The sequence below is a fragment of the Biomphalaria glabrata genome, chromosome 11, assembly GCF_947242115.1.
Source record: "Biomphalaria glabrata chromosome 11, xgBioGlab47.1, whole genome shotgun sequence".
NCBI lineage: Eukaryota > Metazoa > Mollusca > Gastropoda > Planorbidae > Biomphalaria > Biomphalaria glabrata.
This window is the reverse complement of record NC_074721.1, coordinates 13329340-13345394: the sequence shown is the minus strand read 5'-3', so window position 1 is coordinate 13345394 and position 16055 is coordinate 13329340. Positions and strand designations below refer to the sequence as shown.

Here is a 16055-nt window from a genome sequence, read left to right as displayed (position 1 = left end):
TTTACGGTCACATCACTAAAGGATATCCCCGATTAGTTCCAACTTATACGCGCCCAACTATAGAGTCCTTACACCATCTAGGAACCGCGGGCCACATTTTTAACCCATCTCAAGCAAGGGCACCGGATGAACCCTTAACATCTAGATCTAGTACGTATTGTTTTACTCTGTTTTACACGTGCAATGTACTGATGGGGGCTACGTCCTCATAAACTTTGTGTTTCGTTAGTGCCACGTTGTATTTGTTTCCAACTTTAAATAACACGTGCCTGTTTGTGCATGTTTGTGCATGTTTGTGATTACCTTTATGCAGGCGACCGCCGTGTCGAGGTTCACCTACCTCGAATAGCTATGTTGTTACTGTCTCAGAAGTAATACATAAACAACAACATATTGGTTCAATTAAAACTAGAGTGTATTAACGGCACAATGAGAAACACCCATGGAGAAATACAAAGGGTATTAACACGTCACAACAATTTGTGTACATTATTACAGTTGACATACATAATAGAGGCATACATGAAACACACAGTGATTCCTTCCCCTTCACTGTCCCATAGGGGCACCACATAATCTGCCCACCGTTTCTCCATTCCTCTCTGCCCTTTGTTTCCACGGAATCTCTTTCAATTTTTAATGTTGACTTCCATTCACTTTCTCTGCCTCTTCTTCTTTTCCTTGGAACAGTTCCCAACAGAAAGTTCTTTGCCTTGGAACAGTTCCCAACAGAAAGTTCTTTGCCTTGGAACAGTTCCCAACAGAAAGTTCTTTGCCTTGGAACAGTTCCCAACAGAAAGTTCTTTTCCTTGGAACAGTTCCCAACAGAAAGTTCTTTGCGAGTCCTGAGGATCTCGTGATAAGGCCAAACAGATTCAATTTATTTTTATTTATTTTTTTGACAGTGGTCAGCAGATTATCGTGATTCGTGGGGCCCAATAGCCTTTGTGGTCTTTTTTCAGAATTTCTTATTGGTGATGCGGTCTTAGTATGCTATACTTAGTAGCCTTCTGTAACATCTCCATTGCTACAGTCCTCCTCTATGATTCCAGGATTAGAGTCCAAGATTCGCAAGCGTACAAGAATGTCAGTAACTCCTGAATGGATTTATTTACACTCAAACAATAATATTTTTTTTTGCTTAGGTTAAGAGTTTATGTCATTAGGTAATGGTTCATCAAATTTGATATAGAGACATCAAAACCATAGAGAAAGTTTTAGATCTATGTACATTCTGTACATTCGTCCTGTTTGTTTAGCTTGAGAACCAAATTATCTCGTTCTTAACAGTAGAGTAATAAAATGATGACGCCTAAGTATGACGGCTAGGGAGGAAGGGGAGATAACAGAACAAATTATGTTCTGCTGTTATAAATGTGTGTAGATATTAGTGTTAATACAGTCCAGGGGGCAGACGACCCACGCGTACAAACACATTATTTGTCTCCAATGATCTCATCTTCCAACGAAGTTTTTGTTTCATGTGTATGTTATTGTTGTTGTTTGTTTTGTGTTTGTTTCTTTGCGTTTCGAACTGCAGTGAAGGTCATGTTATGTCCTGAGGGGCGAGATGTTCATAGCAGCACCAAGTGCCCTGTATACAAAGGATTGTCTTCGAGGCCAAAGATTAAGGAAAAGCTCATTTATTTCATGTAGTCGGGCAGACCCATCTGTGAAACAAACTATAAGATAGAATATAACATTAAAGAAATGAACGGGCCTGTCATTGAAAGAGATTCTTTTCAAGGCAAAAGGCAGAGGGTTGGAAAAATACGATTGAAAGATTATGACCAACACATTAAAAGATAGGCGATTGTAATGCATTTATTGTTCATTGTTATATTTTTGTGTAAACGGAAGAAATATGAAATGAATCTTACTCTACATGGCATCAGTATTAGAAAAAGATTTAAAGCGACTGAGCCACATTACATATCTACCTTGGGTAGTTTTATGTAGAATACATGTAGTCAAAATTTCTAGGCTCAAAGAATTAAATAGATGCCAAAACTGTTATGACACAAAAAGAAAGCGCTGTAAATGTCATTGTCCTGCTGAGTAGAAGCACATCTAAAGCTATGTCGAGAACGTAGCCATGACCTCTAAAATCAAGTGTTTTTTTTTCCTTTCTTTTGATGACTTAATTGGGATTGCTCTCTAGATGGTGATATTTTCTGGTGTCAGAAGCAAGAGATCCTACTCCTGCCAGTTCTTAGAACTAATACATTTAACAAATAAAAATATGAGACATGTAATTATCTAGAATTTTAAGGAAAACCAACTCAAAGGAAACACTTTAAGATGGGAGTTCCATATTAAGGGTATTGACAAACATCATTGTACAGATTCTCACTTTCTTATCATTCAACTACGAAAATTGAAAAATGTTGCATCCTTTCGGGTGACAGAACAAATTGCCACATGGGACTTTCCATGACCAATCTGCAACGATTCAGCTTTTTTCAATATCTTTGTTGCGGCGGGTCTAAACCACTAAATACTTTGCCACACCCACAAGCAACATTGAAGCAAGCCACAAGGGTTAACTAATATGCCAGGATGTTTAGAGTATCTTTTGAAAGCAGATTAAATTACTTTATTGCTCTAGAACAGCAGACAGGGGGATGTATAGTACTGTCCTCAGGATAAGACAAAAGAGGGAGGGGGGGAGAATGAATTATACATGCCTCAAGATGAAGTGAACGGATCTGATCATTACAAAGAAATGTATTGACTAGTGTAATCAAGTAAGGTCAAAGGTACTGTGAGTATGACTACTTAGTCACGTGCAAGCATTAACGATTTTCTAGCCCCTCCCTCCTCCCTCAATCTCAAGAGCCCCAATCACTTTTTTTTTCACAATCTTCGCCAGGCGCGCACATACAGACCGACGGACAGACAACCTTATCTGAGTCAACACTGTGCGGACATTATCCCGAAAGGGAAAGAGGGGGGCGCCTCCCCATTGACGCCTCACGTTTAGGACTTAGTCACTACTTTAACTTCGCGTTCTGCCTTGGCATGGCACCTTGAGGCTTAACCGACAATTACGTGTAAATACTGGCCATCACTCCCGCCCTCCCCGACATGTTGCTTTCCCTTGGACTTTGTGCACCCTCTGTCCTCCCCTTTCCACCTGCACACCCTGCTCACACGTACTTTGCTTTCCCCCCCCCCCCACATTTCCTAATGTTCCCCCGTCCGCGGGGGTCTTAATGCACACCTTGCTTTGTTTATCTTCTAAAGGTCTTCTTTCACACTCCGAGGCTCCGGAAGAAATCCGTTTAAAACAAATACCACAACCATATATGTGGATATAGCATCTATTTAGACAGCGGCAGAGAGTAGAGGATCTCACTCGACAGAACGATGGGGCCCAGTGGTTAAAAGCTACGAGATTCTTGTTCCTTGAGCATTTAACTCTATTCACTTCCCACCTTCGGAGTGGGGCCTTCTGGGTGGTCGAAGCGTGGGTGGAAGCGATTCTCGAAAACAGCTCTAACGATTTTCTTAGAAATTCGATAGTTGATGTAGTATATTGTTGGAAAAATAATTACTAGCTCTTTGGCCACACCGGGAAAATTAAAGTTTGACCGTTACAATTTTTCAAGTGTAAAAAGAAAATAATTTAAATTTGGCTAGAAAATTTTATCTTGAGTATCTCGGGTATTTCCGCATGTAGGCCCGATTCATTGAAGAGTTGAATAAATTAATGCTCGTGAAACATTTTGCGCGCCGACTTCTAAGTCTAGATCACAGACCTATATATATTATATCTAGACTGGACATGGGGATCTTTTAGTTTCCGGTTTCCAGTCTAGATATAGTATATAAGTCTATGGTCTAGATCTAAAGGACTATCGTGATTAGAATATTATCAAGTCTAGTAGATTTATACTTTCACTTAACCAGGGTTTTTTTCTCGGGGTGAGTGGGGCGTAGTAGAAAAATTTGCCTTTTTTTTTTTATTAAATCAATCATTCATTAACAACAAAATAATCGCTCTGTAAGTTGTAAAAAGGAGGTATTGTCTTTTTCTAAAAGTGTTTTATTTTTTTTATTTTGCAGGTTACGAATTTTACATCAAATCACTCTGTTTGTCTGTCTGTTTGGTTCAGTTTTGTACATATTAATTCACCCACTTACCAATATCGGATCAAGTCGGGACTTCACACAGTTATGGTTCCTGATAGAATATGGATGAATCACTAAAATAAACCAGTTGATTAATTAATAAGTGGAAATTAATTACTTTAGTTTCATATTAATTAAAGGAAATAAATCTTCCACAACTGATTGATATATATATAAGTATACAAAACTTCTTTTTAAAGTTATTATTTTAATAGATGCGAGACACAAATGCAGTGAATCGGGGCTAGTGTTTACGTAACCTGTTTGATTTATCTACTAATAAATTAAAAAGCAAAAACAAGTTAGACTTAATGCGGGCACAATTGTTTTGAAATTGGTAAATAAGTAAATAAATAAAATGTTTTTCTCTTAATTGAAATTCCTTAATTTACATTTGCCAGATATTTTAAAGAGTACAGAGATGTTATTTACAGAGCAGACGCAGAAATAAGTTGTAAGTGTCTACTTTTCATGATACAAGAATCAGACTCGGCTGATCACGTGATTGGGGTTCAGACTTTGATTTAGACATTGGACCCTTTGAAATCCATGTTTAACTCTTTCTCCCTAATTATTTTCTTGGTTCTAATAGAGTTATTTATTTTGTTCATTTGTATTACACTATCATGTTATGATTACACTTCAATAAATTTTTTGTTTGATATAAGAAAATGTTATATTTGGCATCGAATTATAGGGAAATGCATGCTCTTTGTACATAACAAAAATTAAAGTTTATAAATCCAAAAATCAATTTAGTTTAATGGAGTCAAATCAATGTTGGCATCGTCAATTAGGAGAGAGTTCTAAAAAATGATATTAGTCAAATGTAATTTAATACGAAATCACGTTTATGGGTATTTGAGCTCACAACATATCAAGATGGTCGCTTCTTGCATCCAGAAGGTAATGCATAGTTAATAGGACACTGGTGGTCATCAAGGAATAATTCTTTAACAGTAATGAGATTCAGATATGTACTAAAGATTTTAACTCAAATTACTTTGTGTTCTGCAAAGGAAAAAAACGTCTGGAAGCTGCAGTACTTAAGGGGATGTTAGAAACATTTGATATTATTGTTCTGCTTACTGTCAAGTGCAAAATTCTAACGTTGTGTTAGAAATGTTTGAAAATGGGCAGCAAGACCTACATCAAGCTGTGAGTGAACAGAAGAAGATCTAGAATGAAGCAAGTTATTTGATCAATGGCTTTGAGAGTGTAAGAAAAAAAAGGCTGATGGGTCAGCTCGAGCTTAAGCTGTTGATTCAGTTTTTTCCCTCCACACGATTGCGGAAAGTTAAAGAACTAGTTGATGAGCCTACCACTGACTACTGGAAGGAGAAAATTTAACTCTTTCTCTCCGTAATTATTTACCACATTCGGGTGGAATCAACGCTGGTATCGTCAGTTAGGAGAGTAAGAGTTAAGATGCAGAGAGGACTTTCAAGATCAACGTATTTTACCGAAATATTGATGTCATTGTTTCTGAATTGCATGACAGATTTCTTGTTCAAAATGTGCCATCATGTTTCAGTCGTTATCCCCCCCCCTCTCTTTGAGCTGTAACAGCTGTGCAGCAGAGCGGTCATTCTGAGAGGTGCGATTATTTTAAAAAAATATTTCATAAGTTTTATGACACAGAGCAGGGAGGTTTCACTTGCCGCTCTCTTCCCATTGAACAAGAGGCAGCACTGGTTGATGACTTTGATACTCGGAAGGAAAAAAAAAGATCAATTTAGAACTAAATGTTAGACCTATTTACTGTTAACTAATGGACATAGAACTAGATTATAGATTTTACTATAGATAAGTTTTTGGAATGTAAATGTATATAATGGGAAAAAGAACTACTATAACATTGGTTTGTAGAGTTTTAAGACACTATTAATAGTACGGAATAATTGCTTATTCAAATACACTGATTGCATTGGAATGTTATTTGGTAAATGTACCAATACACAGACTACTCGATTTTTTGTCTCACACTAAATTTTTTATTTGAAAAAAGGGGGGGGGGGGGGGAGGCTACAAACATATTTTTGAACCCGTGTCCATGGGTACTTTGCTACCCCACAGAATAAAAAGAGAGACAGAGAAGATAGATAGATAGATAGATAGATAGATAGATAGATAGATAGATAGATAGATAGATAGATAGATAGATAGATAGATAGATAGATAGATAGATAGATAGATAGATAGATAGATAGATAGATAGATAGATAGATAGATAGATAGATAAATGTGTGTTTTAGCATTAGCTTTGAGAAATAGAGAAATCTAATTAGAAGTTTTGCTGGGTCTAGGCTATAGATGTCTGAATGTCTTGCTCTAAATATATATTTTTAACTCGTAAAACTGTCAATATGTAAAACTAGCGATATATAAAACTAGTATTATTTATAAGCGTGTTGTCTCTACTGCTCTATGATATTAATACAGTGATCAACTTCTTATGTTACGCCCATGATATCAGTCGGCTTAAGGCTAAACTTTATGAATGTTATCGGACCAATATCATAAGAACGATACTAGTATTACAATATCATATATGGATATGCGAATCGGGGGCGGACCGGCTATATGGGCAACCGAGCAAAAGCTCGGTGGGTTGGCACAAAATTGACCGGTCGGATCGCTACCAAAGAATTTTTTTAAAAATGCAGGCAACTTAAAAAAAAAAGTGACAGCAGTATTATACAGATATCCAAAAAAGTTTTGTTTTTTCTTTTGGACAAATCATTTTGGTTGAAATTCCACAAGAATATAAAAAAAACTTTACGCTATACACTGTACTAAATATCCTTTGCAAACCGTACTTTTCACTATGTACCAGCGGCATGGACTTCAACACTGCTTTGATATCTTCGAGGTTGTTTGGCCTAATCGTATTACTGGTCGGCGTGGACATTTGAAGTCACTCCCATTTGTTCTTGCTCCTCCCCACTACCATCATTTAATGGGTTTTAATGAGACAGTGTTAACGAATAAGATGGATTAAGAGGGAGTCTACTTTCTGCATTTCGTAAAGAAAAAAAGTAAGCTTTCCTTTTGTTTATTTTTAATAACATGGGACTAAAAAATATTTACTTAAAGGCTAAGGCTTAAAAAATATTCTTCACTGATTTTTAAAGACTAAATCTAGATCTAAATCCAAAATATTTATAGTTTTGATTTTTTTACTTTGGCTTTTGTAATTAACGGCAAATTTACAGTAAGTGCAAAGTCATTAAGGATGGAAATTCTTATAATAAAATTCTAACCGCCCTCTCTCTTGATACCCTCCCTCTTGATACCCTCTCTCTTGATACCCTCTCTCTTGATACCCTCTCTCTTGATACCCTCCCTCTTGATACCCTCTCTCTTGATACCCTCTCTCTTGATACCCTCTCTCTTGATACCTTCTTGATACCCTCTCTCTTGATACCCTGTTAAGAACAGCTGCAGACCGAGAAAAATGAAGGAATTTTGTTACGCAAACTGCCACAATACCCCTACGGCGAAAGTCAAGAGACAGATGATGATGATAAATTTAATATAGCGCTGTCAATAAAGTACATAACCGATATTTAATGAAAGTCTTTTTAGTACTATTTATTTTTTTAAATTACGTACTCAGTCAAGAGTTTATAGATTTAGGATATTTATATTTTAAATAATGATTCATGGTATACTCATATAAAATTAGCGTTTTTGTGAATGTAGGCCTACTAGGAGGCATCTATAACGGAACCCAGCACATATAATATGACACGCTTTTTGTGGTCCTTTCTATATGGAAATGCCCGGGGCCGATTTTGACACCAAGTCCGCCCCTGATGCGAATGACAAAAAAAAAAAGATCTGGTTAGGTAAATTGCTGAGAATACTAAATCTTCGGGACATAACCACTGTTATGACCTGATTAGGAATTATGTATTTGTTTCGGGAATAAGGGGAAAGCTTTACTTAGTGACGAATGACGTGATAGATATTTAAAAAGTAGAACGCTCTATTCTGCACTATCAACAAGACACTTTTCAGTATACAGACGGCTAATAACGGAGGACATTACACGGATCCATTCTGAAGTATTAAAAGTGTTTATTGTTTAACACTAGCGTCGACTCCATTTATCGATGGTTGACCTTCCGTCGGTGTTCATGTTCAGCATTGAGTTCGGTGTTCATGTTCAGCATTGAGTTCGGTGTTACCTCAGTTGGATTTGTTCCTATTTCAAGTACTAACCACCGCGGAAGAGCACAACACCACACAATCCAACCCTAAGTCCCAACCCTAAATACTGCGGTACTCGTCCTTCTTCAATGGCAATATTAATTTGAGATTAATGATTTTTGGGTAGAACCTCAGCTAAAAATCGTCCATTGATAGGTATATTGACAAAATGTTTCAAATATCTCAGCTTTATCTCATCTCTATTGACCACAAAAAGGAATGGATTTAAAAAAAAAACTAACAAACGAGAGTCAGAATAAAACATTGGGGGGGGGGGGGAGACACAATGAGAGACACATGGTCAGAGAGAGACTCAGAGACTGAAAAAGATATACAGAGACGCACACAGAGAGAAATAGAGAGAGAGAGAGAGTCAGAGTCAGAGTCAGAGAGACAGCCAGAAAAAAAAACAAGGAGACAGATGGCGAGCGCCAGAGAGAGAGAGAGAGAGAGAGAGAGAGAGAGAGAGAGAGAGGGAGAGAGAGATAGAGAGAGAGAGATCTAAAGTGAATGAGAGGCAATAAGAGAGCCTGAACCAAATATAGAACTACAGAGAGAGAGAGAAAAAAAAAATAGAGAGACAGAGAAAGTGAGATAATCAAAGAGTGACAGAGACCCAGAGAAAGAGGGCCATACAAAGAAAGAGAAAGTACAAAGATGTGTGGTTGATTTTCTTCACTTTTTTTTTGTGTATCCTAACAGCAACAATTCACTTTTAAATGTCACGCTCTGGTCACGTGGCCCTGAGATTGACAATGGCTCCGGCCTGCTTTCTGCCTGATGGTCTTGTTTGGTTAGATCGACTTCTGCTCCCTGCCTTTTTTCTTTAAAACCACATTCTCTTCACTTTTTTGTGCCTTGCACTTTTCTAAGCCCAAAGTTTTTTGTCTAACTCTGTTCCTTCCTAGTGTTGTGGTTTTTTTTTTTTTTTTTTTTTTTTTTTTTTTTTTGTAACAAAACAACAACAAAGAGAAGATAATCAAAAACGAGAATGAAGTTAAATGAAATTATCTATCTTGAAAAAAAACCGGCATTTTTTCTTTCTCCCCTGTATTCTGTTTCGGCTGGTTGAAATACTTAGAGATTATTTGTTTGGGTTTTATTTGAAACACTATAACATGGGAGTTACGCGTGAGCAGTACCTTTAACTCAGTCGGACTCATGTTTTACATTACACAAAAACTGTCAGTAGCCACCGGAGAAGTTTCTGATTGGCACGAACAACCTGTTCAATCTTAAAAGCACACTAACATTAGTTTCACTCAGCATCCCCACAGCGAAACTCAAAGTTGAGTACAAGGTGATGAGGAGGATTTAAAGCAAATTCATTAACATGATGAGTATTCTTCCAAAATGTATTGACGTTCCATTTTGTTTTCAACTACGTAAAGCTGTTTGTTTCTACACATATTAGGGATTTTCATACATGGAGGGAAGGTGTATCCGGTCTCATTCCGGTGTACAGAATAAAGAATGTGTAGATAAGGTAGGCCTATGAATGTTTTATTAAGTTATTTTTGTTTACTTTTTTTTTTGATAGATAAGAAAAGATAAGATAAGATAATTTTTTATTGGTCCAATCAAATTGAAATTCAGTTTGACTACAATTTGACCACCCCAGCGTAAAACTACTGTATCAAAAACAATATAGTTGCTAATACGAATAACATTCACACATGAAACACATACACACTCACAACCAGCGCTTTGGACTGTAGAATCAAATTTTCTATTTTCTCTTTTCAATTTAGTTGGCAACACGGACGCTCGCGTCCTTGAAACCGTTCAGTGTATCGTGACAACCTCCAATGTATCAGAGAGAAGAGACACTCTAACTGGAAACATCAGCAGAAGAACAAAGACACACTATCAGGACTCGGGGGAAAAATTGTTAAAATGTAAACGCCTTCAAAATATCGTATTGTATTTACATCGACGCAAGAAACTACGAGTTAAAATGCGAGAAATATAGTGACCTAGTTTAGTTTAGAGATGACCATAGTTTTAGAGATAAATATATATTGCGTTGTTTTTAGCGACGGTAAAAGTAGTGACGTAGTCAGACAGACGAATGACGTTTCAGAATGCGGCTACATGAGAGAACAAGATGGCTAGGGCATAGAGAAGGAAGAATATTGATAGAGACTGATAAGCAAACAAGATAGTGAAGGATAATAGTGAGACAAGACGAGCATCCCCATCTGTAAATAAATACCAGTTGAATTCTTCATTGTCTTGATCAAGTCTATGATTGTTAATTGTCATGCCACTTGGCTAGTTTAGACAAGTTAAAGTGAAGTAGTGTTAAAGTTACACAACATTTTAGCCAGGACAGTACAAAGAAATAAAGGAATGAGATGTATTGAACTCTAACCTTCAAAAAAAGTGAAAACAAAATGAAATCTGTTTTGAAGAAGAAACGAAAAAAACAATAAATAGAAATAAAATGTCGCCTTACCTGTTTCATCAAAGGGAAAAGAACAAGGCCAACCAGGCAGCAAGCAGACATTGAAAACAGCATTCTTGCTCGGGGCCTCAAAACATCTGAATATTGACTCACAAATGCTTTTGAGAATGGAACAGATGGCTAACTTTGCTTGGGGGGGATCAACACATCATGTTTTTGTGTTTCTGTCCTTGTTTTGAAGTTCAATCGCTAGGCGGTCACATCATGACATCTAGCACTTAAAGATGTCACATCTTCAGTCTTGGAGAGATGACTGATCTTTATAGTCTTGGTTCTGGATCTATATGTAGCACTGCAAAAGAATCTCGTTTGTTTTCTAGGCTTTCACTCTATCTTTTATACCTGCCAGTTATCTCTACGCAATTGTATGGACGCCAGTGTTTGATCTTTTTCGGCGTTTCACCTCTGATTCAACTCGGCACTAACACCAAAACAAGGGCTAAAAAAAACAAAACCTTCTTAACTCCCCCACTCTCAGGGACTAGTTTTTTTTTCCCCTTTCCTCCCACGCCGTGAATCAGAGGCTATTCCTTCACTTGTATCCGCCACTGTTTGACAACGTGAAAGGAATCTCTGCACTGATGACTTTTGTTCTTCATCAAACCTCCGCCCTCACTTTTTTTTCTTCTTTTTCTTTTCTCCCTTTTATTTCTTCGGTGCACCGGAAGTGATGCTCGCCAAGTCTGGACAGTCAACAAAATCCGCACTGGAAATAAAACAAAACAAATTACATAATGGCCAAGTATTTTCTTTTTCTATTCTTTTAAGAAGAGATGAGAAAACAATAAAATTAGACTTTAAAGTGTTTGGTCTAATGGATATTTAAAAAAAAAAAAAACTTCTTAAGCTAATGCTCTATTCCATTCCTATCTTTTAACTTACAAAAATATATTTTAAAAATATTTAGTATTTTGCATAGTTGAGTGACGAATTTTAGTCAAGTGTACTTAATTAAAGTGTTTTTTATAGGTATTAAAAAAAAAAGATCAATGCTATTGCATTAATTATTCGTTTATTTAGAAAAAAAAAAAGGATTAAGAGATATATGAGAAATGATACATGATCGATGTAATAGCTAATAGTAACCAAAATTAAAAAACAACAACACCGCAGGCTTCTCTGGGCGGCACAAGTTCGAATCTCTCTGGACTTTTGGAGAGAAAAGAAATATGATAGTTTTATATAAGTAGAATCTAATTTAAAACAACACTAAATAAGCAGTGTTTTTTATTATACAAGAACTGTACAACCGCAAAGTGCAAAATGTATGCATTTCACCAAATGGCGAATTTTCATCCTTGAAGCCTTGAATGCGACTGACCTTTACAAAATCATCAAGCTGAATAACATAAGCATTCAATAACTTCAGTTAGGCCAAGAATCACATGAACCAAATCGAATACACAATTAGTTCATTAAATATGAATATGAACAATATAATAATACTAACATTAATATATCTCCGCACCCAGTGGTATCATGTAGTCAGTCGGGGCCTAAGAATTCACATTCGATTTTTACATTCACTTCTTTTTGTATTGGCATTGAGAGTTGTGGTTGTTGATATTTTGCAGTTTATAGTTTGTGATATTCATGCTGAAAATATTGAAACCGCCTTTTTATCTGCATGAGAGGACCACTTCGGGGGCCGATTCTGAATTTATGTTTCTACACAAACATTTCTTTGAAACCTTGTTATTATTATTATGTTAGAAATGAACGAGTAGTCATTCTCTGGCGCTGCCAGGGTCGAGTTTCGCTAAAGAAAAACAAAATTCATCGTAGTCCCTTTAACAGTTTCCACTGAGGAATTTTCTGGTGATGTGGCAGGTCTGCAACAGTACCGCCCTCTGACAGGCAACGAGGATGTTCCTAGGAATGTTAAGGGCCTTGAAGGTGTCTGTGAGGTCAGTTGTTATTATCCTCTCGGTTGATATAACAATGGGGTATATTGCTATTTTGGACAATTTCCATAGACGCCTTATCTCCAAGCCTAGGTTCCCATATTTTCTTTGCTTTTCTATCTCAGTTTTTTTTTAAATTATGAGACAGTTTTACGGCGATATCGATAATGGTAGCGGTTTTTTCTTTTTTATCGAATTTTTATTATTATTATTATTATGAAGAAGAAGAAGAAGAAGAAGAATTAATTTTCAATTTTCTGGTGATGTGGCAGGTCTGCAGTAAGGTCTGCAGCAGTATTACCCCCTGGCAGGTAATGAGAATCTTCTTAAGAATGTTTAGGACCTGGAATGTTTTGCGAGATCAGTTGTCACTATCCCCTAGGTGAAACGTTCTCAAACTTATTTTACCCGGGGACCCCTTTATGTAATGAAAACTTGCCCACTGAGCCCTACGTGAAAAAGCTGCATAAATTATTATTAAATAAACCCTTGGATGCTGGATGTGAGGCAAATGCGTGTGTGTGTGGGTGTGCGTGCGTGTGTGTGTGTTTGTGTGGGTGTGCATGCGTGTGTGGGTGACCCTAGTCCTGCCGTAGAGTGATTGATCATAGGCTCTATTAATTAGTAGGCCAAGTCACCAGGCAGGGAAATGCTACATTTCGATAGACATAATTGGTTGTTAGAGCATTTACAAAAAGTGTTATAGCGTATTGAAAGGATTGACTTTCTGTTGGTGGCGGTACCTTGTAGGCTACAGGTAGAGGAAGATTGGAAATAGGATAAGACGAAACAAGCTGCAAGAAAAAAAATGTGAAAGGTGGGGGGGGGGGGGGCGCGAGATTAGAAATGCTGCACAAGAGTGTTCGTATATATGTGCGTGTGTATGAGAGAGAGAGAGAGAGAGAGTATGTGTGTGTGTGTGAGTCTGTGTGTGTGTGTGTGTGTGTTTTTCCTCTCTCTCTCTCTCTCTCTCTCTCTCTCACACTCTCCCTCTCTCTCTCTCGATAAGAATCGCGTAGGGTTTTGAAACCTCTTGTAGTTTATAGTTCCTATTCTTTAATCCCCTGTCTCAAAGGGCAACTATTTAAATGTCTATTACGTTTTTCACCTTGAAATTCTCTACTAGAAAATTGTCAGAATGTTTTGTCATCAGACAGCGAGGCAATATTTAACGCTTAAGTTTTATTTATTTAATTTATTTTGTTTTGTACGTGATAATGGTTTGTGATCCTGTCGGCTTTCATTTCTTCATTTATCATGTCAAGAGATCAGCGGGGACTCCTCTTTCAAGAATCTGAAGTTGTACTTGATGAATATTAACTAAGAGCACATATATGATCAAATGTTATTCTGATTCTTAGTGGCATCGAGCGCTTGAAGAATTTCACCTTTGTCCATAGACATAGGTTTATAGATAGACTTACTGATAAGTTACTTATAGAGTTATCGATAGAGTTACTGATAGAGCTACTGATAAATTACCGATAGGTTTACAGATAAGTTTCCGATAGGTTTACAGATAGAGCTACTAATAAGTTACCGATACTGCCACTGATAAAATACCTATAGAGACACATTAAAAAAAAATAGTTGCTTTTTCAGTTTTGAAAATGTCAAATGAAACAGAGGTCACAATGATTAAAGCTATTCCAAAGTTTGGATAAGCTGCTGAACATCAATATCCCCCCCCCCTCCCAATAGGCATACTCAAATAGGTGCAAAACCACGCTAAACAGACATAAAATAGAGCAGTGAGATTCATAACAAATGAATAGTCACATTTGATTAGCCCAACACCTTTTGTAAAATCATTAAATTTAGAAACCCTTCAGCATAGACGACTTAAAAGTAAAGTAGCAATTATACATAAAACACTGAACTATAATCTTCAAATTCAAAAACAAAATCTAATAGAATACACAGAAAGACACAAAGATAAAGGCACATTTTTTTGTTCCTTATGCTAGGACATGTGTACACACACACCTTCTTCCTTAGTGCTATTAGAGTATGACAAGGGTTGCCTAAACCAACCAGGAAAACTAACGACTTGGCGGAATTTAAGTCATTCGTTACATACATGACTAGATCGACCTCGGGACACGTGATGGACGTAATCATCTTCTTTCTTGTAATAACGTCTGTATTTTATAAGATAAGAATAAACCAGAAATCAAACAAACTATAGATTGTGTGTGTACGTGTTTGTGTGAAAGATCTAGATCTGTTTAGTTTGATGTGATTTAATGCCCCATTTTTTTTACTCTATTTTAAAAAATACATTTTCATTATACTGTTGCCAAAACGAAATTCTAGTTGAAAGTCTGCAAAATTTTACAACTATATATCATAATGCCTATTACAAGCTGTCCCGACATGACCAACTTATAATTTTTCTCCTCAGAACAGGAAACAACAGAATGAGACAACAGCTAAAAATTGGGACAATGAAACTTGCCCTTGTGGAGCATCACCAGAGAATGCTGATCAAGTCCCTCAAAAGGTCCGAACAATCCAGACCCAAAAACCCGCTGTATAAAACAAAAACTATATGGAAAGCCGCCAGATACGAAAACCACTGCGCAGTTCATCTCAGAAATTGGATTTACTCGTTTGAACACTCCAACATATTAATGAGAACAAAGAAGTCATAAGGCTACTTTTTTTTCCTATAGCTGGTCACATTTGTCGATTTAAGGTCTACTGTAAATTTACTAGCAATATATTTAAATATGAAAGAGATAGATCTAGTATTTAATCTAACACAAAACTCTTTTACATAGCCTACAAATTATTTTGGTTTGTTTTATTAGAGGAAGTGATGGCGTTCAGTAAGCAGTTTGAGTAGCAGACGACATAGCTCTCAAGCACTGTATTCCTCTTCTTCAACGAAGAACAACAATCTACATGCTAGAAATTCACTTTGACACTACAATGCACGCTAACAAAATGATTACGGCATAAAACTTTTTTTTTAAAAAAGTAAAAGCATTTACCTTGCAAACAAACAAATAGGAAAAAAAAAAGAGTTGCTATCGCCTGCTCTACACTCCACAGGTGCGATGTGTACTGTCACAGTGTACATAAAAATGGGGGCAAAAACTTTTCAGTCAACTGCTTTACAGACGTGTGGGTTCTGTCCCTTTATAGGACTCGCGTCCAAAAATAATTACAACTTCTACTGCAGTATACCAGTAAAAAACCTGGTAGTTTTTGTTTTAAAGATGTATAAAACACCCACAATGGGCAGAATGCAACATGATATTAGAAAACTTTGTGATGTAGATTTTGATTTACATGTCCTTACATCTCTCCCTATCTGGCAGGTGGAAACT

General features: G+C 36.7%; 1 protein-coding gene across 2 annotated transcripts in view; it reads right to left on the bottom strand.

The window, feature by feature from the left end:
* LOC106059285 (amyloid-beta precursor protein-like) overlaps window positions 1-15839 on the bottom strand; it is a 49135-nt gene extending 33296 nt beyond the window's left edge. Inside the window, exons 1-2 of one of the 2 annotated variants that reach the window (XM_056003741.1) lie at window positions 15717-15839; window positions 10808-11522 (exon numbers count right to left, since the gene is read on the bottom strand). In XM_056003741.1, the coding sequence (XP_055859716.1) occupies window positions 10808-10870 (63 nt within the window). In that variant the 5' untranslated portion in view covers window positions 10871-11522; window positions 15717-15839. Of the gene's footprint in view, window positions 1-10807; window positions 11523-15508; window positions 15652-15716 lie in introns of those variants that run through there. The other variant, XM_056003740.1, reaches the window with a different exon arrangement.
* Window positions 15840-16055: the final 216 nt, after the last annotated feature.